Source organism: Eurypyga helias, unplaced genomic scaffold (assembly GCF_000690775.1).
Source record: "Eurypyga helias isolate BGI_N326 unplaced genomic scaffold, ASM69077v1 scaffold17972, whole genome shotgun sequence".
Taxonomy (NCBI): domain Eukaryota; kingdom Metazoa; phylum Chordata; class Aves; order Eurypygiformes; family Eurypygidae; genus Eurypyga; species Eurypyga helias.
Window position 1 is genome coordinate 100,671 of NW_010238125.1, and position 24,221 is coordinate 124,891.

The 24,221-nt window shown below is 37.5% G+C and overlaps 1 protein-coding gene across 1 annotated transcript in view; it reads left to right on the plus strand.

The window, feature by feature from the left end:
* The window catches only part of LOC104506713 (rho GTPase-activating protein 7-like), a gene marked incomplete at its 3' end in the record, with an annotated part of 41,432 nt that extends 19,295 nt beyond the window's left edge, over positions 1 to 22,137 (plus strand). Inside the window, exons 2-3 of the mRNA XM_010147752.1 lie at positions 18,396 to 18,545; positions 21,997 to 22,137. Of these exons, the coding sequence (XP_010146054.1) occupies positions 18,396 to 18,545; positions 21,997 to 22,137 (291 nt within the window). The remainder of the gene's footprint in view (positions 1 to 18,395; positions 18,546 to 21,996) is intronic.
* Between the last annotated feature and the right edge of the window lie 2,084 nt (positions 22,138 to 24,221).

The window sequence follows — 24,221 nt, forward strand, 5'->3', positions numbered from 1 at the left end:
TTACTGTTTCATCATACAGAAGATAAACCATTATTTGTAAAGAATTTAGTAAAGCTTCAATCAAGAAAGTATCCATTCCTTTAATTCTTCACCACATCTACTCATTATCTGGAGATGGTGGCTATTTATCTTATGGACACACGTGTAAATAATAGGTATAGAAACAGTGTTGCCCTACTATTGTATACAACTGTTGAAGATACAACCAAAAAACATTCTTTTTCACAAAGCTTATATACTCCAAAATGCACAATGCTGTTTTTGTTTAGTGTGTTAACTAAACATGCATTTGCAAGGGTAAATAAGCTGCTTTTGCAATTTTGTAGTCGCATTTCCAACTAACAGGTCATACTGCTCAAAGTGTATTTTCATGAAAGCAAGGCAACACTTTTAAATATAGGGTATCGGGTACACATACATGTATGTTTGGAAAAAAAAAAAAAGTCTGCTTAAGAAGTATCCTGTTACCAAAAGTCAGTGTGTTGCACTGGGAGTCTTCTAAGATCCACATTTCTGAAGTGTGAATCATAGTAAACTCAGATTTTAATCCTGAAAAGCAAAGGGTCATGTATAAAATGAAGAGTGGCATTTCAGCTTCTTATTCACAAAATCTTATTTTAAATATGACAAAGGAAAATGAAGTAAAAAAATACATAAAATCTTCCATTTAGGGCAGATTATGAAACAAATGTTTCTACTCCATTCTCTGATGGTTTAATACCTTTTGCTTGAGGACAAGCTATTGTTACCGCATCATGGCTTCATGATTCATTAGACTTCTGTATATGTAAGCAGACACTTCGTAGTGATATACTATAGGCTGCCTATGGCATAGTTGCAAAGGGGAATGAGTCACCTGGAAAAGACGCCAGCACAGCTGGAATCTGTGGAGCCAGCCCAGCTGAAATGGAGTGTGTAAACTTCGTTTTATTTTGCTTTAAACAAAAGCTTAATAATTAAAATGTCATGTGCCTGTTCATTTTACGAGACTGAAAAAACTTAGAATGTTCACCCAGTTTCATACAAATGTAAGTGCAAAAGATTATCCAGGATTTGACATTTATGGATTTATACAAGCATAGCATTTTTCTTAAAGATGTAACATTTAAAGTGTACCTTGCTGCAATCCAGCTAAGATGGAATATACAGATATGTAGATAGGAAACACTAAAACATACAGTCTGCTTCCTACCCCATGGTAATTATTCATTATTTCTTGGTAATTCCCTTTACCACTACTCACTGGTGTTTGACATCCTTGACAATGATAATCTTGACATTTTCCTTTTTTTGCGTTCTACAAATAGTTGTCATAAATATCTGATCCCAATTCTGTCCCCATTTTTAATATCTAGATTCCACCAATTTGAATTTCTGAATTTAGTTCCCTAGATCATACTCAAGAGACTAGAGTCATTGATTTCAGTAACACCAGTTGTGAAGAAACGGCAAGTAAATTATTTTATTCTGTTCACTTGAAGGGTTGAACTACTGACAATGCAGTTCAAGCAGCAGCTGAGGATTTGTGAAAGGTCAGGTTAACTGACCAGGTCAGGTTAACTGCTGGACTTTCAAATCTAACTTCACAGTTACAGGAAAAAAATTGATCGTTTCTATGTTCTGCAATTTCTTACACTTTAATCTTATAAGGTCAATTAAAGTATTGTTCTCTTTACTTAAATAATCAAGTATCCAGGAGGCACAATCCTTAATATTATTGGTAAACCCAAAAATTACAATAGTTGCAACACTTTCACTTAGGACCAGTCTTTAAATGCACTGAATATCTATAGCACCATCATTGTTATTTAATGGTAACACCATATAGGTCCACTAACATGCTCTAGCTGATTCAAAAAATATAACATTATGAATTCTTGGAGCATATGTGTGGATTTCAAAAACCTGGCAGGGGCCTTGTCGTGATGCTCATTAACAATAGAGAAAATAGTTTTACATCTTTTAATTGTAGGAGTTATGGCATCTGCTCTAATCTGTTCCATCCTTTTGTAGTTACAGATTACAGTATTTTTTTGGATTATATGCATTGACTTAGTCCATACTGTGTCTTACTGGTTATAATGAGGGGCTTGATACAACTTGGCTAGATTTTAATAATCTTTATTGTTTCTTTGTGTCGATATTTCTGCTCTTCTTTGGATCAAAGATGCAAAACCAGACTTAACATGTCTGCTCTCCTATTCCCTTGCTTCATCAATATATGCTTATTGGTCATTGCAACACTGATTTTGCTAGTGATTTTTTCCTCTTAGCTCAACCATTAATAAATCACAAATGTCAGACTCATATTTTCAGTGACACAATACAGAATATCACACCATATAACTCAATGAGTCAGAGAAACAAAGTCAAAAAAGACTTAGGAACAAGATTTTCTTCCAGCACACTTGAAACTCATGCCCTGCAAATTTTGAGATACTTATATGCTTTATGAGAAACATTTATCTTGCAGAAACTGACTTTAAGATTCAAGCTGAGGAACTGGAAGGAAACTTCATTGTGCAATTCTCAGTCCTTCCATCTGTGATCTCTTCCTTAAAAATAACAACACTGTCACGGAACTCACTTGAGGGTAGGAAGGTTGAATTAGAGACATCAGTTGTGATCATTGCCTCTTAATCCCAGAGCTTCTTGAAATCTACACTACCCTTAGCCCAACTGGCCCTTCAGGAAGATCATGTGGAACATTAATGATCCATTTAGTGATTCAAGACCAAGAGAATTAACAGAAGTGAGTTATGTTAGGAAGGCCCTTTTCAATAGAGGTTGGTTAAGATTTTTCTGCTGGCCTGATGCAGGATGAATTATTAGGCAATGGGCAAGCTAGCATTTCTGAAAATGCTTGCATAAATTATGTAATTTGTTTTATTTATTTCTCTCGAATGTGAACTGTTGATATGGCTATCATGCCATTAAGAAATGGCAATAACACCATGCTGAGTTTCCCAAACAGATCTGATTAAACCCTGATGAATAAATTTTCCCTGCAACATATCCAGTCTAACAGACTTATTGAATATCTTCTCAAAAATTTAATGTTCAGTATTTTTTTAAATATCCTTCACTGTTTTCTGTTCCTATCTGAACTTTTCTTACACTTCCTTCATCACATGAAACTTTGAGTTACTTGTGAAGAATAAAAGAAAACCCTAAATACTGAATTTCAAATTCTTTTTTTTTCTTTTTTTTTCCTGTCATGAATGCCACTTTCTTCAAGGCATTTTGCATCCTATCTTCTTGGCATGCATGAGTTTTATTCCATCTACTTTTGTACAATGCAGCTTGTTCATTGTTAGTAACATCCTGCTTTGAGCGTTTATAGTTGCCTGTTTGTCCAGTTAAAATCCACCAGAAGCGCAGCGCCGAGATCATAGCAAGGGGCTGATTGACAGTACTGTTGTTTTGCTCATGTTGGAACAACTTTCCTATTCTTTCCTTTCATATCATTCTCTTTTCTTACTCATAACTAATTTTCCTGTGGTTTCTTTTCAACTCTCATTCTATGGCCAGAGTATATTCTTACATTTTCATTCAAATTTAGTCTTTTCAAAATCAATTCTCACTACAGATCTAATACATTTCAAAATGTTATATTTATTTTCAATTTTTTTTTACAGCACATTCTGAGATTTTGTAATATTCCTAGCCATAATTACTGGAATTCTCTAGTTACTGAAATCTTGACTTCCAGCACGAAATAGAAATTCAGGTGGGGAAAAACATTTGAAAATAATTAAAACCATATTACAATGAAATCATTAAAATATTTTCAAATTGTTTTGCAAGAATGATATCATATTCAAACCAATAACTGTTGTGGGGAAGAGTTTGGAATAGAATCCACGTTAGTTGAACATTTTTTTAAATATCTGATTTAATACTGGCCCTGACATGCTTGTCTTTTTTATTCTGTCTCTGAGAGAACTCTTGAACTCAAACCTCCTACTGTGTAAAGCCACACTTGGAACTAACATTGATGTCTGTATCCATTTTCCCCAGTTTTATATATATATATAAATTATGTTTGTATGTATACATATCTCCTACATCGCTGTGGCCATATATACAATGTAGATACGTTGGGTGTTAGTCAAAAGTAGGACTTGTAACCAACCTCACCTGCCATTCGAATGGCCAAGCTCCTAACTAGTCTACTGGATCCCTTGTGGACAGACATACAGGCACACACAGACTGACTGACTAAACTCCATTTGAGCAGCATGCCCTTTCTGAGACAGGCACTTCTACGTTCTCTTCCTGGGCTGAGAAGGGAAGCTGCCAGTCTTCAGCTCCCCAGAATGGAGGAGAGATGTGCAGGCACATAGATGTGCTGCAGGCTGAGCCAGGAGGCAGGAGCTTGGCTCCCAGCTGTGACAAGAGCAGAATGCTTTTCTTTCCTCCCTATCACAGCTGTCAGAGCCGGTTCCTAGTGCCGCTACCAGCTGCAGCCTGGCTGAAACGCTCAGGAACAAGAAGGAAAAGGGGATGGCCACAGTCCAGTCTCAGCTGGACTCTAGTCCGGGTAGCGCATTGCTTGTTAGCTTCTCCTTGGTGGTAGGGGTTCTGTTTTCATCTCAGGCTGTCATTTACTGCTTATTTACTCCTTATTACTGTCTTGATTGACAGTAAATGCAGCCTGTGGTTTTTTTTGATAAATGTGTTAAGAATTCAGGTATAACACACAATAATCTGTCACATCAGTATTTGTAATGTGTTTTGTTCCATTTAATATTTTTTCTTCCCCTCAGTCTATCCATTCAAGATGTTTTCAGACTTTATGCTAAGAAAGACTTAGTTTTTGTGCGCAGCTTATTCCTTCAGTGTCTGAGACTTACAATTCCTTCATTGTAAAAAAAAGAAGAAGAAAATCTAAATTTGTATTTCCATCTAATACTTGTGTATACAATTTAGAATAATATTTTTTTTGCTGATAGAGAACATGAAAATGCTCAGACAGTCCTGGTGTTGATCACACAATACTCATCACGGTTGAGTTATGAAATGATGTGAAAGAAAATTATATAGTAATATCTCCATGTAATGCTATTGGTGTTGAATTTTCACTTTAGTTGCAATAAGTTATGGGTGCTCTTAAAAAGACTATACAGTATTATTTAGTTCTGAAGTTATTTGTCTTAAAGAGGATTAGTTATCATATAATGCAGTGTATTTAGCTTGTTGGTGGGCATGGCTCCAGGGTATGACTGGCAAGCATACCCTGTATGTGTAAGGCTGTATACAAAAGCAGCGATACCTACCCAACAGCCATACAAACGCTAAGTGGAATACAATAAAGAGGTAGAACATTGTGCAAAATTCTTAGCTGCATTCAGTAATAGTAACAATGCTTTCTACCCAATCTTACTCCACCAGTAATTTTTTAAGATACCAGTTTAATTAGTTCCCATCTAGTAATGGAAAGATTAAGGGCAGCCTGAGTAATTGGTTGGAAAAGACCTCAGGAGGTCTTTACTGAAGCCTGGCTAGCTCTGCAGTCAAGGTTGTTTTATCCAGTTGAGTCCTGAACACCTCCAAGGATGGAGCCTGTACAACCTCTCTGGGTGACCTGCTCCACTGCTGGACTGTCCAGGGGGAATTATCCTGACCCTTTCTTGTTTCATTTTAAGTCCTTTGCCACTGGCTCCATCCTCATGGGTTCTGGGGACTGAAGCCTTGAAGCATGGTGTGGGCTCATGCCAACCTGTCCCCACAGAGGACAGGGAGCAGCGGTGTGGGAGAGAGCTTTGGCAACAGCTGTGGTGTGAGTCCCACAGCCAGTGAGAAAACGTTGGCCATACCTGAACTGTTCCTGACAATCATTCCTCTCACCTGCTTGTTGTTACCTTGCTAACTGATGGCAGCTTACTGCCTGCAGGTCTCAGTCAGCTGCCAGTGCTTTTCACCTCATATATGCTGGGAGGTGTAAAGGCATCAACTGACATTTATTTGCTGTCACAGCAGAAAAATATCCTGAGCACACTGTGGCTTTCCATTCCTAGAGATGCACTTTTCACATCAGTTTCAGCCCTAGGGAAAACAGAGGGGTTTGCAAGTTGCTCTTCAGAAGGACAGTCCAGTAGAGACTCAAATAGAGATTGAGATCGGCCAGAGATGGAAGAAACCAGTCCCTACCATTGCAATGTTGAGAGGAAGGGATGAGCCTAAATTAGGCTAAGGGGGAAGAGAACATCATCTCTAAGGACAAGAAAAGTCTGTCATGGAGACCCGAAATTGGCAAAAATAGGAATTAATTAGTTCAAGCTAGGAACGCATCAGAATTTGGTTTTTAGTGATAAAGAAAGAAGCACTGGAATAAAACCTTCTTTGCTTGGGGCAGTTTTGGAGGTTTGTTAGATGATCTGGAGAAACATCCATCAAGTATGATAGCCCTGTCAATGAGAGGGAGATAGATGACATGACATTTCAAGATCCCTTCCAGTTGTATTTTTAATGATTCTATGACTTTCTATTGTTAGCTCATTAATAGTGTGTATAAATCTGTAATATTGAAAAGTCACTAGACTTGGGAAGCTAAACTTACTGTTGAAAAAGATATGAATGCTTAAAAACAAGCGTACATATTGTATGGTTTAAACGTTTATGGAAAATTGTTTCAGTAGCAGTTATGTTGTGCAACTTTGGGGATACTTCTAAGGATTTAGGATCGAAATGCTAAAGGGAAATTAGTATTTTAAGTGAATGACATAAAAATCTAAGCAGCAAACTTTTTTAGAGGAGAGTGTATTCAAGGATTCAAAATGGTAGTTGCAGAGAATGAGGCTTTCAGAGTAACCTTGTCTTTGTTGTGTCTTACATGGCTTACATGCTTTGATGTGACTGGATAGTCAACCCTGAAGGGTAGTTTACACGCTAGCATGTGTGTCTGAGAAAGCCCTCAATGCTCTGCACTGTGCACACATCAGTCCCGTTAAGTAACATTTAATAGCTAGAATAATTCCCAGTGCACATAAACATATTTCAAAGGCATACGTGAAATAGCTGAATATATTATAAAGAAAAGCAGAATCCCTTGTCTGAACCACAGGCTTTTACAAAATTCCAGTCAGCCACTTACCACATGGTCAGATGCTTAGCTTTGATGCATTTGAAACAACAATATACAGAAGACGTGCTATTAAGCGGTGTCTGAGGTAAACAAGGTTATTTTCATAGTTTTTACCCAATCTGGGCCATTATCAGCTCTGCAGAAGGCATCTTGTAGCTGGTGAAGAATTTCAGAGAAGCTGACATCACTTTAACATCTTGGCTATTTAATCCCGGAAATATCTCACTTGTAATATATGGCATGTGCCAACTAAAAGGTGATCCAGATTCTTTTGATTCTGTAATTTCTCAAAACCTCTGGTTGCCATTTATTACTACTTGCTTTTTGAGCTATGTAGAATATTTCTTCATTTGGCTAAAAAGGAATAACAGGTCTCTTGATCAAAGTTTCCACTCCCTACACATTTGATCTCGATCCCAGTTTGGATCGATTTGTCTGTGACTAGGCTTCCATATAGTTAAGCTAAGAAGTCTGATATGAACATCTAATTTTGTAACCCTTTTTTTGAAACACATTTGCTGACACAAGTTCCGAAAATTCAAGGGTCTTACTTAACCCAAACCTGAGGTCTAACTTTGGGTCGGTCTGATTCACAAATACAGATTTTATCCTCATTCAAGATCAAGATTGTTACCACCTCCTCAGTCACCAATAACAGATCTTATAAATATAAATGTGCTGTGGTTTGTGATAGAAAACTACCCTTAGTTTAAACCTTACTGGGCAGAAGTAATTTAATGAGAAAGTAGTGGTCACCAGGACAATCCAATTTTCACATGAGAAAGAATGAGCTCTTTTCCAAGAAAACAAGGCACTTAAAATCCTTTCACTGAATATAAAAAATTAGCAATAGATTTTCTCATGCTATCATGTTCACCTACAAACACGTGACATAAAACAAAAAACCTCTAGTATTTCATCAGCTGCATAGATTGGCAAAGCTAAAAAAAGATTCATGTCTGAATTAAAGGGCAGAGGACAGCAGTTGACTGCTCTTTTGACAATACACCTTTGCTTCAGACCCACACCAACTAAGTTACGAATATCCAGACTCCTTTAAGTTCTTTGTAGTGGTGTCCTGAAGAGAAACATTTAAGAAGCCCCAGACCCTACTATGTCTGTAAAATCAGCATAATCTCTCTTGTAAAAACAAGGTTACAGTTATGTGGTCACTTTGCACCAACATAAATCCAGGGTTTTGTAAAAAAAATCCTGAAAAATGGCTATGGTACAGGTTTTTTCCTGCCTTTGTTTGCCCTTGCTTGGCCATCACTGATACTTACATGGCTGCAGGAGATCCAGACTAGGGAACTGACCCTGCTCAGCCCTATCCCTTTCCCAGAGACCATGTTCAGCTGGATCCCCATTGGGTCACTGCTGGAGACTGGTGCTGACACAAGGGAAGGCAAGGAGCAGCCTGGGAGTGTGTATGAGGGAACAGCAACTTGTAGTAGACTGTGAATCTTGGGAAAGTTAAGGTAATCATTAAACTGTGGCCTATATCAGATCATGATTTAGTTATCTATTTTTTAAAAGTAAGTTTGGTGGACAGCTATAAGCACAAGAAAGTACAAAGCTATTAAACAATTAAGTTCTGATCACACTTGAATCTTGAAATTCTAAACTGTTATTAATATCACGTAAGGTGAAATAATATTTCAAATCATTGAATACTGTAAAGTACAGTAGTGAATTTACTATACAGTAGTGAATGTCCATCAGAGTTTGTCTAGGTATTGAAAGGAATCTTTGCAAGAAGAGAAATAAGCAGCCTATGCAATCCTTGGAGAGGCATGGCCAAAAAGCTCAGCTCATTGCTAGAAGGAAAATCAAGTGTGTTTATATAGCTAACACTCAGTCTTCACGTAGCTAATATAGAGAAGCCATGCAGCATACTTGGATTTACAGGAAAGACCAGTCTTGCAGAAGTGTGGTAAGCAGAACTGGGAGGCAAGCAAGTAGACCTTTGAGCTTTGGGACACTGCTACAATGATTTGGGAAGTTTCTACATTGATTAAGCCCTGAAGCAAGAAGGTCGTTCAGTTTTACAAATGTTTTTCTCTATATACTGACAACTAAATCAATTGTAACATGCAAGTCACATGCAACCATTAAGTAGCGCTCTAATTATATTTTCCAGTGTTTTTGTTGCAAAGTACATACTGCCTCTAAAAGAAACAGTGCTATTTTTAAGCTGACTGTTTCTAAACACATTCAATCTTATTAGAGAAGAGTTTAAATTCTCAGTTTCCCTCCTTTATTTGTCACAAAATGTCTGCACAAGAAAAACATGACTCTGCTATAACTTCTGGAACTTTTCAACAGTCTTCATCATGCATTGCTCAATGTGCCACAACGGTAAGCCTAAGAAAATCTTCAAACTATTCTCTCAGGTCACTTGCATGACTATAAAAATGCACAGTTAGTGCATTTTTTTCTGATGAAATGAACCAGAAGTAACATCACAATATTGAAAAGAGATTTCCAAATAGATTTGCATAGAAGGGACAGATTACCAACAGTGCAGGAAAGTTTTGTATATTGCCAAACTTTTGTGAAGTTTGCTCTTCTACATTTCCAGAAAATAACATTTGAATTTTTGTTATTTTCTGTACCACAAAAGTGACCTGTTTGGACCAAAGTTAATATTTGCCACTCTGCTAACCATTTCCTGAACTTTTTAATGCCAAATTCACCCTCATGGTAATTATTTTTTGTTCATTTTTCTATAAGCCTTATTATCTGATCTGCAGTGCTGCCCTTTAGTGCTGCTGAAAAGCACAACAAAGAACAAAAAAACCCCACCCCCACATATTTTATCCATTTTGACAATAGGATTGCAATTGTGTCTTGACATATCACACGTAGAGCAATAAATTATCAAATTCTCAGAAGCCATAAGCATTGGGTTGATTTCAGTTGTTCAAAGACTATTACAAAATGTTCCTACATTTTGTCATTCAATATACAAAAATTCTTGGGACATTCTTGTTTTTTAAAATTTTTTCTCTACAGGTAAACTTGTAATATTTAATTCTGCATTTAGAAAAGAATGCAAAATTTAAACCTAACATCAGTGCACAAAGTCTCTCTGCTGCACAAATCCGAGTGCGTGCATGCATGTGTGTGTGTTTATGCAACTTGTATATACACAGAAATATAAATAAACCCACAGGACTCAAAAGAGTAATATAAAACTAAAGTAAAAGGCGGCAGCAGTTAAATATTTATGTTTTTACCACCAAAAAAAAAAAAAATTGAACTCTTGGATGTCTTCAAGCTAAGCCTTCATGGCAAAATTTACAAGGTTAAATAACCAGCTAAACCTGCTCCCCTCATATGAGAATTTGTTATAATTTTTGTGTAACAACACATTTCTTCCATAATGTCTCCTGGCTTTACACAAACATTTTGCTTGCAAAGAAAAGCAAATATAGGAAATTTTCTGCAACCTGTTAAGTTAACTAGACTTGAAACACTTGGTGGGGACTCTCCCTGCTGCACACACAAGTAACAGGCAAATTGATTAAGGTGTTACTAACAAGGGGATTGTGTTGTGGTTTCTTTAATAGGGTGTTTTTTTTCATTTATTGACATCACAATTATATCAATGAATAGATACCTTACCTAGAAAGATTGAGTTGACAGTGTAATCTGTATTCTTAAAACTCTTAATTTACCAGCGTAGCATGATAATTATTTAAGACAAGCATTTCTGTTACTCACCTGGGAGAAGTTACTGTAGTGAGTTTTAGTTCTCATGTCTCTTATGCTTGATTCAAAGTCCATTGTAATTGTGGGAAGAGTCCCATTAATTTCAGGAGGCTGCTTAGTACTACTATTGCGGTATCTTCAGGTATGGTGGGGTAGAGCGTCACTAATAGACTTCATATAGGCAGTAGCCATTACCTGGTTTCTATGTTGTCATTGGTAAAGGTTTTACATGCCTTCCTCTTCCCCCATCCTCTTCGTGCTGTCTTCAGTGCAGTGTAAAACTAAAAGTATTCAGGATTCCTTTCCATTAAACCATCTCTTACTTCCAGGTTTGAAATACATTAGATGATCTCTTCAGAGGAAAGCTTTTTCCCATGAGGACAGCCAAGGATGAAAACTGATTGCCCAGGGAGGTTGTGCATTCTCTGTCCTTAAGGATTTCCATAACCTGACTGAATCAACACCTGAATAGCCTGGTCTGATCTCACAACTGGCCTTACTTGAGCAGAAGGTTGGACTTAGAGACCTTTGAAGTCCTGTCCAACAAATTATCCTATACAAGCCTTATTTTGTTCTGTTTATGTATCTATCCTTTGTCTCTTTCAGACCTTAAGACTGACAAAGTGTGAAGAAATTGAGGTGGGATTGTCACAAGTGTAAAAAATGGTTTAATCAAAGTGTCCTAAATTCCACACTGGTTCTCATTGTAATATCTTCGTGTCCTCTTTAAAAAGTGTTAAAAGCCATCACAGAATCAGAGTGGTTGAGGTAGAAGGACACCTCTTGAGATTGTCTAGTCCAACCCCCTGCTCTAGCAGAGTCAGAACAGGTTGTCCAGGACTGTGTACAGTCAGATTTTTAATATCTTTATGATGAAGGTTCCACAACCTCTCCAGGCAACCTATTCCACTGCTCAGTCACCCTCACAGTGAAGTTCTTTTCTTAGATCTAAATGGAATTTCTTGTATCTTGGTTTGTTCCTATGGCCCCTTGTCCTGTCTCTGGGTACCACCAAGAAGCTCTGCTTTTTACTTATTCATCAGATAGATCCATTTGAGCCGTCTCTTCTCCAGGATAAACAGTTCCAGGCTCTCCTCATATGAAATATGCTCCAAACCTTTGACAATCTTCACTGGACTTGCACCACTATGTCCATGTCCGTCTTATACTGGAGATTCCAGGAATGGACCCAGCACTGAACCCAGATGTGTCTCACCAGGACTGAATAGAGAGGAAGGTTCCCCTGTTGTGCTGTTGGCAACCTTCTTCCTAGTGCAGCCCAGCTACAGCTGGTCTTTTTTTGCCATGAGGTTGCACTGCTGGCTCATAATTATCCTCACCTTTGTGTTTCCAGAAGTGAATGTCTCAAGGAGGAATAAATCACAAGTAGGTAATGAAGTAAACTAATAGGCCAAATATATGAAATCTTTTGAGTCTGTCATATATTCAGTTACATTTCCCTTTGATTTTTCTTTTAAGAATCATGTGTGCTGTGTGCAGCATCAGGCATCCAGACACCTATAAATCTCATTCTCATGTACTTCCAAATTGTGTAAATCTGAACAGTTGGAACGCAAAAAAACCTGTCACAATTCAAATACTGATTTCCAAGTTCAGTGTTATTGCTTATGCTTTGTGGAAAAATAAATAATAATAATAATAATAATAATAAAGAACAAGCTGAAAAAATTGTTTTCTAATGTTATGAAATTGATAACCTAGAAAGTCTTTGCATTTTTAACTGTTACATAGGTAATAAGAATTGTGATATAACATTTTAAAATATCATAAAATACAAAATACAAAGAACCATAAAAGATAAAGAGACTGAATGATTTGTGATTAATTTATTTATATTATCTCATATATGATTCCTTTCAGATGGTATAATTTGGAGTTTGGACTTTCCACAGTCACACAGAAATTGTTCTTAATTCATTTGATTTCAATAGATATGAGGACCCCTCTGAGTAATCCTTGGCATCAATTCTTCTCTCTTTATTTATGTTTATATTTAGTTCATAAATTGAAAAGCCTGCAGTTTAAACAAAATCACAGAGACCAAAGTGGATCTCCAGAAGGAAAAACCCTCTTTCTGATTTAACTGCAAAACTAAAACAAATCAAACCAGAGCAGCTCCTGGAATTTACCATTTTAAGTATATTTGAATTCTATGATCTCTGCCATTTTCCAACACATTTTCCTCTTTTCCCAGAGTGCAGCACTATTCCTGCAAGCACTAGGCTCCATTGGAGGAGCCATGGGTTTTGTCTGGAAGTATAAAAAGCATGTGTTTTGCTAAATGAACATCTTGTTTGGAGACTGACTTACTAAATTGAATTTATTACATTTCTCTTAAGGATATAGTAGTGAAAATCACAATTACTATATTATATAGCAATCAAGTGCCTCTGAAGTCTTTGCTTTTGCAAACCTATTTGTGGGTTTAACAGAAATTAAAAAGTGCACGTAAACCAGTGCTATGGAATAATTTATATTTGGAAAAATTGAGTCATGTATCTAAAGTTCCTGTAAGAAGAATTAGAAGAAAAACTACTTTCCCAAAGACATGCATGAATGTGTCGGGATACCTGCATGCATGAGCATGTGTCTTCACCTGTGCATGTGTACACTCGTCTAGGTTTACGATGTTATTTGTTCCATTTTCAGTCTATTTTAAATATCAGTTCAAAATATGATTTATAATAGTAACCTTACTGTGATCTTTGCTGGTGTCTAGGCCTTGTGTCTTAAGTCAAAAACGAATGGAGTGTTGCATTTTTTTTGCTGTGCTTCAATGTTTGTCACCTGCAATTCCTCCAATATAATGAAAAGTAGGATTCTAATGTGGTACTTCAGAGTGTAAAATTTAAAGATAAAATTTCTAGGTATTTTTCAAAGTTTGTGAACTGTACACTGCAGTTTAAAAGGATGAAACTCCCACACCTGATAGTAAAAATCAACAGATTATCCCAAAATACCATATATTGCATTTGTTTTCAGTTCAGATTAAAACCTTCACAGTATAAAATCAGTGATCTAATAACTTTCTATTTTTCAGAAAGGGTATTTTTTACCAAGGAAAGACAAGAATGAATAATATACTGTCATCTGAAATACATAGCATGAATACAGGATCTTAAGTCAGACCAGGTGGCTGCAGATAAGAATATCAGACAAAACTCAGCCAACTCTTTCCAATTCTTTTATGGATCCATAAAAGATCCCTTTTTTCTGTGGGTAACTGCATCCTCCTTGCCAGTTGTACAATAAGCTTGCTTCTAAAAGCCAAGGTCTCCTTTCCAAAGAAATTATTACCATCTTGACACAAGAGTGCCAGGGAGGAGTGAGGCTGGTGGTGCCCTGATGACCCTAACAGGGACTGCTTGGAGCAGAATGTCTCTCCCCTCCTTAACCACAGGGGACCCCACTGCCCCTAATGGGGGTGTGTCTTCTCTGGAAACCATCAGATGCTTTGAAAGGGAGCCCTTACAGTGAAGGTGGGAGTGATTCAATCCCCTTGAGGGTATTAAGAGAAACATAAAGTTATTTTTGTGTATTGTTTCTGCACAAAATTTTTGCTGTGAAAATTAAAATAGGTTTTAATCTTAAGAGTACTTATGTCTCTTCAAAAGGTACCCTTTGCTTCAGCTCTACTCAGCTGAAAGAGGTATGTGGGTAAAGAGTTTACAGTAGGAAGAAAAGTGTGAGTGTGTGATGTAAAACAGTGGCTGCAGAAGAAAGGGAAAAATACGTGCAGAGAAATAAAGGGCTTGAGAGAGAGGAAGTGAGGGGTGTCTGCTTCAACTGCTTTGCTATGCCCTGATAAGACAAAAGGGATGTATTAAATCCAGACTTAAGTAGTGTTGTACTCCTCAGCTGGTTTCATTTTTTGAGTAGGTTAAAATCATCATAACGTTCTGATAATATTGGTATAAAACTGTTGCAACCTTAAGAAAAAGGGGGGGAGGTATTTTTTAGAAATACTCTGAATAATGCTGCCTTTGTGCAGTGTTTGTTGTTTATCTGTCAAATGTTTAAAATAAAAAAATATACCACTACGTGCGAAGAGCATTACATTCAGAAATTGCCACATGTTGTCAATGTAGAGTGCTATAAAAACATCATGTTAGCAAACAACATCAGTTTGTAAATGCAGACACAAAGCAACGTGGTAATAAAAAGACAAAGAATCACCTGAAGACATGGAGTACATACGGGGAAAAAATAGTGTTATTCTTTTCAATAACAATATAATAACAATATCAGCTCCAAAATGAGAAAAGTGTCTAAAAACGTGGCTTAACTTCATCTGTACCCATGTCCTGCAAAATGTTTTCATTGTGTTAGCATTGTGTGCTGACGATGGTAACAGGGCTTGTGAACTGTCTTCCTTGGTTGAATTTCTTTTAATATGACCTTAACTATGGGGTTTTAATACTTAATTTAAGAGTAATTCAAGCATTCTTCATTCTGGGAACAGTTACAATGCTTTCTGTTCTAAACATATGAATATATTCAAATTTAACTGGCTTCTTTATCACACCAGTGAGGATACAAACTAAAAGAAATGTTGTTTTTTCCAGTTCATGACCCAATGTATTTCCTCTTTGTGTGGAGATATGTTAAAAATAAAATCTCCAGACAAAAAACTTCTCAAGTTTGACCTACTGTATATGCCTGTGATACAATCCTGAATTGCTCAATGCAAATGCCTGAAGGCAGAAATTAAGGTTGTAAGGACAATTTTTGATAAAGTACCTTCTAATGCCCTAGTTTTCACTTCGTAATGGTAAAGGTAGGATTTTTGTAAAATTCTATAAATGTAATCTGTATTGTTGTTTTCTTATTTTGAAGGTAACTAGCTATCAGTGGGGAAAAATGTGAGAGATGTAAAGGAAATACTGTGTTTTCAAAAGAAATATTAATTTCTTAATAATTATAAATGTAATATCTTGCTGGCTTTAGATCATATCATGCTTCAGTAATAAAATCTCAGAATATACACAAAAGGGAGATAGAAAAAAGACAAGTAGGCTATAAAGCTCTTGGAAATTTATTAGATAATATCAAGGCTAAAGCTGTCTAAACATAAATTAATCTTATAATAATATTTATTTAATTTGTTGTAAGGAATTTCAAATTCAGGATTAGTCTTTTTTATTTGTATGTGTTAAATTTTTGGTATAACGCTCAGGCTTTCATGTATACAATTTAATAGTGCCCCAGGCAAACAGAAGGTGATTACTGTGTTATTCAGTAATTTGTGAAATAGAAACTGTAGTTAAGACGTTAAAACTTTTCATGACAAAGTTGATGCCAACAGCAGTCCGAACCACAAACCATTGCTAGAACTTCCGAACAGAACATCTAAATTCCATACTGATGGGTTGCCTGCAAAGCGAGCCTGTTGCTTCAAACCTGAATATCACTTTCAACAATATTTTGCCACCTCTTCATTTCAGCAGATTCTTCTCCAACATTCTCGATCTGCTACATGCAGAGTAAGTTTATACTTTTCTGGCAGAATAAGTCAAACAATTTTCTGGGGGAAAATTCCAGATAACCTTATTTTTTCTTCTGTCTTCATGTAAAATGACTATCTCTGTAGTCTGAAAAAAACCCACCAAAAAAAACCAAAACGAAAACCAAACCAAGACAAACAAACAAAAAAAAAAACCACCCAGCACCCAGTCACCACCATTCATTTTGTTGTGGTATTCCAATTAACTTTTGGGTTTTAAGTGTAAATTTTAGGTTTATTAGCTTTCCCAATGCTATATTTCCAAGCACAACTAATAGAAATAAATACACAGGTTGGGGACTGTATAGGAGGTGAATTTTGGTAGCAGCACTGGTCTCCTTTGGATAGGTAAACTGGCTATAGTCTCTCCAGCATGGCAAATGTAGCCCCGTGCCACAAAGAGGGTCCTCTCCTTTGTTAACAGACCTTTATTTGCTCCAAGGGGCTTTCTGCATCCATGCAGATTAGACGAAATAACTGTTCCGACATTTGCAAGGTTCAGACATCAATTTAAAATCAGTTAAAATGAAGATACATGGAGTTTCAGTTAATCATCTGGGACATTGTGTGTTCAGTTTGAAAGTGAAACTTAACCTATTTCACTGATTGCTATGTTGTTTTGAGGTAATACTCTCTCAGGGTCATTCTAAACTCATTTCAGGTTCATTGGGACTTCCTGCAAATTCATCAGATTTTTCAGCAAACCAATCCAGAATACCATGTTGTAATAAAAAATGAAATACACATTTTTCCTGGGTTTGGCCTTTGCTTGAACATTGTTCATAACTCTGCTATGGGCTGACAGATTTGTATTTCCTTCTTCTAAGATTTATTTAACTAATCTTCAGTCACCTCTGTCTTCACATAATGACCATGTACACCATGTTTTATGTGACTTATCTATACAGTTCCTTTAATTCTAGCAGGAATCTTTTAACTCATATTTTGCAATGTCTTCAAAGCAGTCTGCAAAAAAACCTCTAGTAGAATCCCAGCTACCTAGAGACGTTGCTGTGTAGCCTGAATAATAGTCTAATGACTATCAAAAAAGGCAGATTTGGCCATTTGTATTAAATACTTCTTGAACATAATGAAGTAATCTTTGTTTCCATTTCTTGAGAAGGATTTAGAAAAATATTATTTTAAGTGAGTTAATGGAACTTCCCATTTTCTTACTTCTTATTGGAAAAATCCATACAGGAACCAGTGGGGGTTTTCATATTACTGAATTTTGAGGCAGGCCAATTGGCTTTTGCATTAACTCTCTATATGATAAAGGGGAAAGAGAGGGAGAATTTTCTTGAGAAGCATTATTTAGTCCACCTAACTGACAATCTTGTTTTGAGTTGCTTTTTTTGAGAATCTTCTCTGTTTCCATTTATTCCAAAATTAGTATAGAGAAATAAGGCATAAAAAACTAGGTGTTTAAGGTTGTGATGTGAGTACCCCTCCTACTTCTCTCTTTCCAGTCAAAGGATCTACAATGCTGTGTTTGAATATAATGTTAACATATCTGATGTGTATCAAGAATTTCCAACTAAGAAATCTCTGCCAAGACCTGACAAAACGTAGTTAAGCTGATGTGTTCTTCAAGGAAAAGTAGTTGTAGTTGTGCTTATCCTCATCTGGAAAATGGCCCCTTTGAAATTCCATCTCTCCCATTTCAATTGTACATTATCATTTATCATTTCTATTTGTACAATCAAATCAATTATCTTGGGGTGAATATTTGGAGGAGTCTTTATAATCAGTAGTGTTTTAAAGAATATGTGTGTCAAGGAAATGGTAATGATGCATTTGTACTAAACAATTGTGGGGTTTGGGGTTTTTTTAATTTAATTGTCATAATATGATGTATATTAAATATTAATATAAAAGGTTCTCCCAGCAGGAAGTCAATGCTCAGTGAATTGACTACACAAAAAAATATTTTTCCCAAAGAGGAGATTTTTCTGCCTATTATCCAATGTACTGTCATGACAAATTAAGCAACAGAGCTTTCTTAATTTAAGCTCATTCTTTCTAAGTAATACTATTTCAGATTTAGCTACTGTATGTTCTATTCCTTAGGAAATAACACAAGATCGGGATCGATCACGACTGGATTCAATGGTGCTGTTAATTATGAAACTGGACCAGCTTGATCAGGATATTGAAAACGCTCTCAGTGCAGGCTCTTCCCCATCCAGCACCCCAACATACAAACGGAGGCATATACCTGTAAGCCAGTTTGCTTAGTATTTCTCATTATTCTAAGAAGAATCTGGTTTTCTTCTTTTTTTTTTTTTCTTCAGTCATCATATTTATCAGCTCCTTGATTTCAAAACTAAAGCTCTGTTTGTAAAGTAAAGAATCTGGTTTTTTTGTGTGTGTATATATATATATATATGTTCTGAATGCAGTAATAGTGGCATCCATTATTTCCTTTTAGCATCTTTTCATAAAGAGCTCCCAGAGGAAAGAAAGGGAGATCAACAAGGTTCAGAAAGTGTCTGGCTGTCTCATTATCACTTACTGTAAATGTGGAGTCAGCACAGAGTCAGGATAACACCAGTCTCAGAGCATATGTGTATGTGTCATTTGAAATTAAATAGTTAGAACTGAAAGTAAGTCTGAGCTACAGGTCCCATTTTACTGCTAGTGGGAGAGTCCATGAATTCTTTGGCAGAGACACACTTATGAAATCCTCTGTCATTAGAAATAATATTCTGGGCAGAGCTTTAATTATTTATATTTCTTTAATTATTTAATTTATTTAAATTAGATAATTCCTTGCTTAAAATAGTCTGAAGGGAGACTGGACAGCTTACAGACATGATTGATTAGTTCTTTTTTCCTGAAAAATGTTTACACATGTAACTGTGAAGTACATGAAATGCCTGACCCAAGGTGTTCTCATGCAGGCTTCCCGTTAATGTCCCCCACACGTGCTGCAGCTGTTTTTCAATTCAAGAAAGCTGAGAAATGTGCCCCAAGATCTCCAGGCTAAGAGTCAGGTCATTTGTTTTTGTTTGTGGTATTTTCTTTTAAATAATGAGGGGGTTCTCCTATTAAAGCCAGACTCCATTATTGCTGTATAGTCAAGTGCGAGGTCTGTAGGTGAGAAAAACTGTATTTAAGCTTCTGTGGGTTTGGCCAGCTGGAGATTATGTAATATGTCATTTTTAAAGGACATAATAACACTTTTAACAATTAAATATTTTCCCCTGGATATCAGTGTTCTCGCAGTACCTCCTTGAGCACTGATGGGAAAGGAAGGCTGATACAGGTTTCCTGTATCTTGCCAATGAGTGCCAGTATTTTAGCTGACTTCTCAGAGCAATAAAAGGAGTTGGGACAATCTATATAAGTAAGCCTGCTTCATAATCAGAGGTGATACATGTTTCTATGCTGCAAAGCAACCCTTCAGAAAGACAGCTTGCATCAAACATGGCACATGTGCTATTCATATACACTTGTTTTCTAGGAATTTTTGAGCCTTTGAATATTACAACTCAGAAGATCAAAAGATTTGATTTTCAGGACATGTGTGCATTGTGTTCAGTCTCATATTGATTTTATAGTAAAAAGTATTTGAATCATAGAATGGTTTGGGTTGGAAAGGACCTTAAAGACCATCCAGTTCCAACCCCCCTGCCATGGGCAGGGACACCTTCCACTAGACCAGGTTGCTCAAAGCCACATCCAGCCTGGCCTTGGACACTTCCAGGGATGGGGCATCCACAGCTTCTCTGGACAACCTGTTTCCGTGCCTCACCACCCTCTCCAGGAAGAATTTTGCCCTGATATCCAACCTAAAACTCCCCGCTTTCAATTTAACCCCGTTCCCCCTTGTCCTGACACTAAAGGCCCTTGTAAAATCTGCTGAAAAAACACGGGTATTGGGACAAGGAGCATGCTTCTGCACTGTGACAGCATGGCGCTGCTAAGTAGGGGCTTCTGAGAACAGCTGTACACAAGGTGACTTCTACAGAGGCATTGCCACAGCTCTGCTGCCTTCCCAGGGCTTCTCATTGCAGAGGACTCTCTGGCAGCATGGTCCTACCTAGAGTGCAGCTTTGTCTCTTGTTTCATAACCCTTCTCAGGAAACAGCATGCTTTTGTACGTGCTTGGTGTAGAGGCACCTGTCTAAGTAACTGCTTAAGTTTGGCAGACCAGAGACTTAGCTGAAATTAATGACTCAAAGAGTTGCCATTTCTTTCCAGCCCAGGAGCACAACCCTGAGATGTATCCGTATCCTGAGCTGTATCCAGAGCAGTGAGGCCAGCAGGTCAAGGGAGGGGATTCTCTCCCTCTACTCTGCTCTTGTGAGACCTCACCTGGAGTTCTGCATCCAGCTCTGGGGCCCCCAGCATCAGAAGTATATAGACCAGTTGGAGTGAGTCCAGAGGAGGCCACGAAGATGCTCCGCGGGCTGGAGCCCCTCTGCTATGGGGACAGGCTGAGAGAGTTGGGCTTGTTCAGCCTGGAGAAGGGAAGGCTCTGGGGAGACCTTATAGCACCTTCCAGTGCCTGAAGGGGCTACAAGGAAGCTGGGGGGGGCTTTTTACAAGGGTCTGTAGTGACAGGACAAGGGGTAACGGGTTTAAATTGAAAGTGGGGAGATTTAGATTAGATATTGGGAAGAAGTTCTTGTCTGAGAGGATGGTAAGGCACTGGTTGGTCATATAAGTTGCAGATGCCCCATCCCTGGAAGTGTTCAAGGTCAGGCTGGATGGGGCTTTGAGCAACTTGCTCTAGTGGAGGTTTGGAACTAGATGGTCTTTAAGGTCCCTTCCAACCCGAACCATTCTGTGATTCTATGTCTCTGCCCCATCTTTCACCTATTCTAAGAACTTGGTATTAGGATACTGAAGCTTTGTCTGTATGGAGTTGGCCAGGGTTAATAGTTCAGGGTTTTTTCTGTGTACCGTGTAACTGTATGCACACCAGCTGCATCTTGGGTAATAATCCTGACAGCGTAGGGCTGGTTCTACACATAGCCAGCTCTCTGCCAGATACGTGTCACAATTTATCTGCAAGCAGTATAATCCCCTGCCTTCACTCTGCACAGTAAATCAAGCACGCGCGATATTTTTACTTCCTCAAAAATAAAACACTCTGTATTTCTTCTTTTTATTCTCAAAAAAGGAATGTAATCAGTGTCATTAAAAATAAGGGCATTTTAACCAGAAATAGCATCTGGCTGATAAGTGTCTGCTGATTCCAAAAAAACTAGGGAGCTGTACCTCTGAATTGTATAAACTGCTGGATGGTGATGTCATTTCAGCTGTGTAATGGTTTACAGATGTTCACTGAGCCTGCAAAGCTGCCGGAGACAGAAGGTGGGAGCACACAGGAAATACTGAACATCAGAGAAAAATGTCAGACTTCTGCAGCCCCAAACTGATTTTTCTTACCTCGCATTCTAACATTTAGGGGAATTATGGCTTTGATGTTAGTGGTGATTTATAATTTCAGAACAGCAGCTAATGCAAACCACCACATTGAAGAGGACAGCAAGTGAATGTGTAGTTAGTGGGAAAGAATAAGGGGAATTACTCTTACACAGAGAATTAAACATATATATTTTGGTGAGCCTGTGTCAATAGTTGCATTATTTAGAATAACTATAATTTTATTTCATATTCACATTTACTCTAGACACTTGCAAACTTTTTTTTTTTACAGGATGTTGAATCTGGTTCTGAAAGTGGAGTGGATGTTGCTTCAGTAAGTCACTCACAAACAAACTTGTCTCCTAACGTCCATGGTCCTGACCTCGCATCTCCTTGTTCGGTAGCCATCTCTGGAGCTAAACCAAAGGCTGGGGTGAGTACAAAGGTTATATTTCCTTAATTTTACCCATGATATCAGGTTGGAAGTGAAATAAAGATATTTTATACTATTCATTTCATGGCTTGTACAGCAGTATGTGTATGACTGAAAAAAAAGGACTAGTAATGAAGGTTGTCTCAAGGATGTCATTTGATTGGTAAATACTAGAGGTTTCACATTTAGAAACACACTATTATCACATGATGACTATGATTAACTACAGTTTTAGGTGAGAAAAATAAATTAAAGGGTCTATTCCATTTTACTTTGTAAGATATGGTTTTGTGATGTGGTATCACTTGGGACATTTCCTGAATCTCATAGAGGATGTAGCCAGAGAAAAAGATAGTTGAATCATGTAGGCTGGTTTATGATGCCCAAACCTAGTCACCCTTGTCCTCTTGAGTGGCTGAACTGTTGTGTAGCACGGATATGTTACCATACTGAAGGAAGAATGTGATCCTAAGGACAAATTTGGCAAGCAGTTTCATATGCTGAGGGTTGGAGGGAAGCCCCAGCTGAAAAACCCTTTTCTGCAGGTGCCAGTGCACACTAAGGGGTGAGGAAGGTCAGGTCTGAGAGTTCAGATACAGCAAGGAGCCTCCTGTACCCATTCATAGGTACATACAGCTATCAGGAGCATGTTCCCTTCTTTTGCCATTGTCCATCTACTGAAGAATCCTTCTTCATAATGCTTCATCCATCAGCATGTCCAGAAAAGCTTGGATATCCTAGAAACTCCTGACACACTTTCTGTCCCCTGTTGCACTTGTTGTTTCCACTCCCTCAAGAAGCGGAGAAATCTAGGCTTTTCTAAGCCTCACCCAGGCTGAAAAGTCTTACCATAACTCCTGCTCCATCTGTCCATAAATTCAACCACTGCTGCTAACCAGACCAGCAGAAAATCTGGAATGAAATATTAAAACATAAAGTGTGGTTAGCATAAATATATATGTTTATAACAAGTTTATAAAAAGTAAAATAGAGGCCAACTGTCATTTACTGCCCTGCAATAATAGCAAGTTAACTAATGCCTTCGATTGAAGCAGTAACAAAAGTTCTAATAAACATTTATATTTAGGATTGTTCATTTGTACAGGAATAAATTCACTTGTAATTTATCATCAGTCCATAACTATAGCAAACAGAGAGCTCTGCAGTGTGTCATTGCATACAGCGCAGCACAAGTTCTCAAATAACTACATATGTTGTGCTAGAAGGTGGTATTCCATTTTGCCAGATCCTGAGAAGAGCACAGACACTCTCTAAGGTATTAAACATCCCTTTTAAATTTAGGTTTTTGTACTGATATTTGGGGAACTCTTAACAGCTGGCTTTGCAGAAGTGTGGGTCACTTCCTTTAGGGTTAGCTATTGCGTGTTAATTCACCTTTAATATGTATTTATGTGACTTCTGCTGTGATGGATCTGTCATGCTGAACATACCTGAGAATGCTGTTTTATTACACAGTTTCTAATATATATGATTTTGGAGAGATTTTTAAATTTTTTTTATTTTGTAGAATAATTGTGAATATTCAAAACCGCTCTGCTGATGTGTAGGTTGTGGACCTACAATCCACAGTCCCCTTTTGCCATACTTTTTGATAAATTAATTTAAATTTCCTCCAAATTCGACTCTCTCTCCTTAAGTTTGGCATGCTGCAGCTTACCACAGTATAGTGGGATTTGGGGACGGGCTCCTTGTAGTAAGTATGTTTGGACAAAGACCGTATTTTCATTTTTATCACAGTATGTTTGATAAGTACAAAAATGTGGATCATTTTTGCTCAAGTGCAGAGAAGTCTTGCAAACTGGGAAAAACAGGTTGCTCTCAGATGTGGTCTGTTCCCTTTGGCTTTGGGCTTTCAGATTGCTTTGACCGTACACCCTTCTGATACAGAAACTGAGTGCACATGTTCGTTTGCTGTAGCTTCAACTGTTACAAACTTCAGCCGCCTCCCTACCTGCAGTCAAGCTTTGTTTGAAAGCGCAAGTTTTCTTGGGACACACTAGGAGAAAATAACCCTTAGTTCTCACCCCTGTGTATCCTTACACCTGCTGTTCATCTGGTCTGAA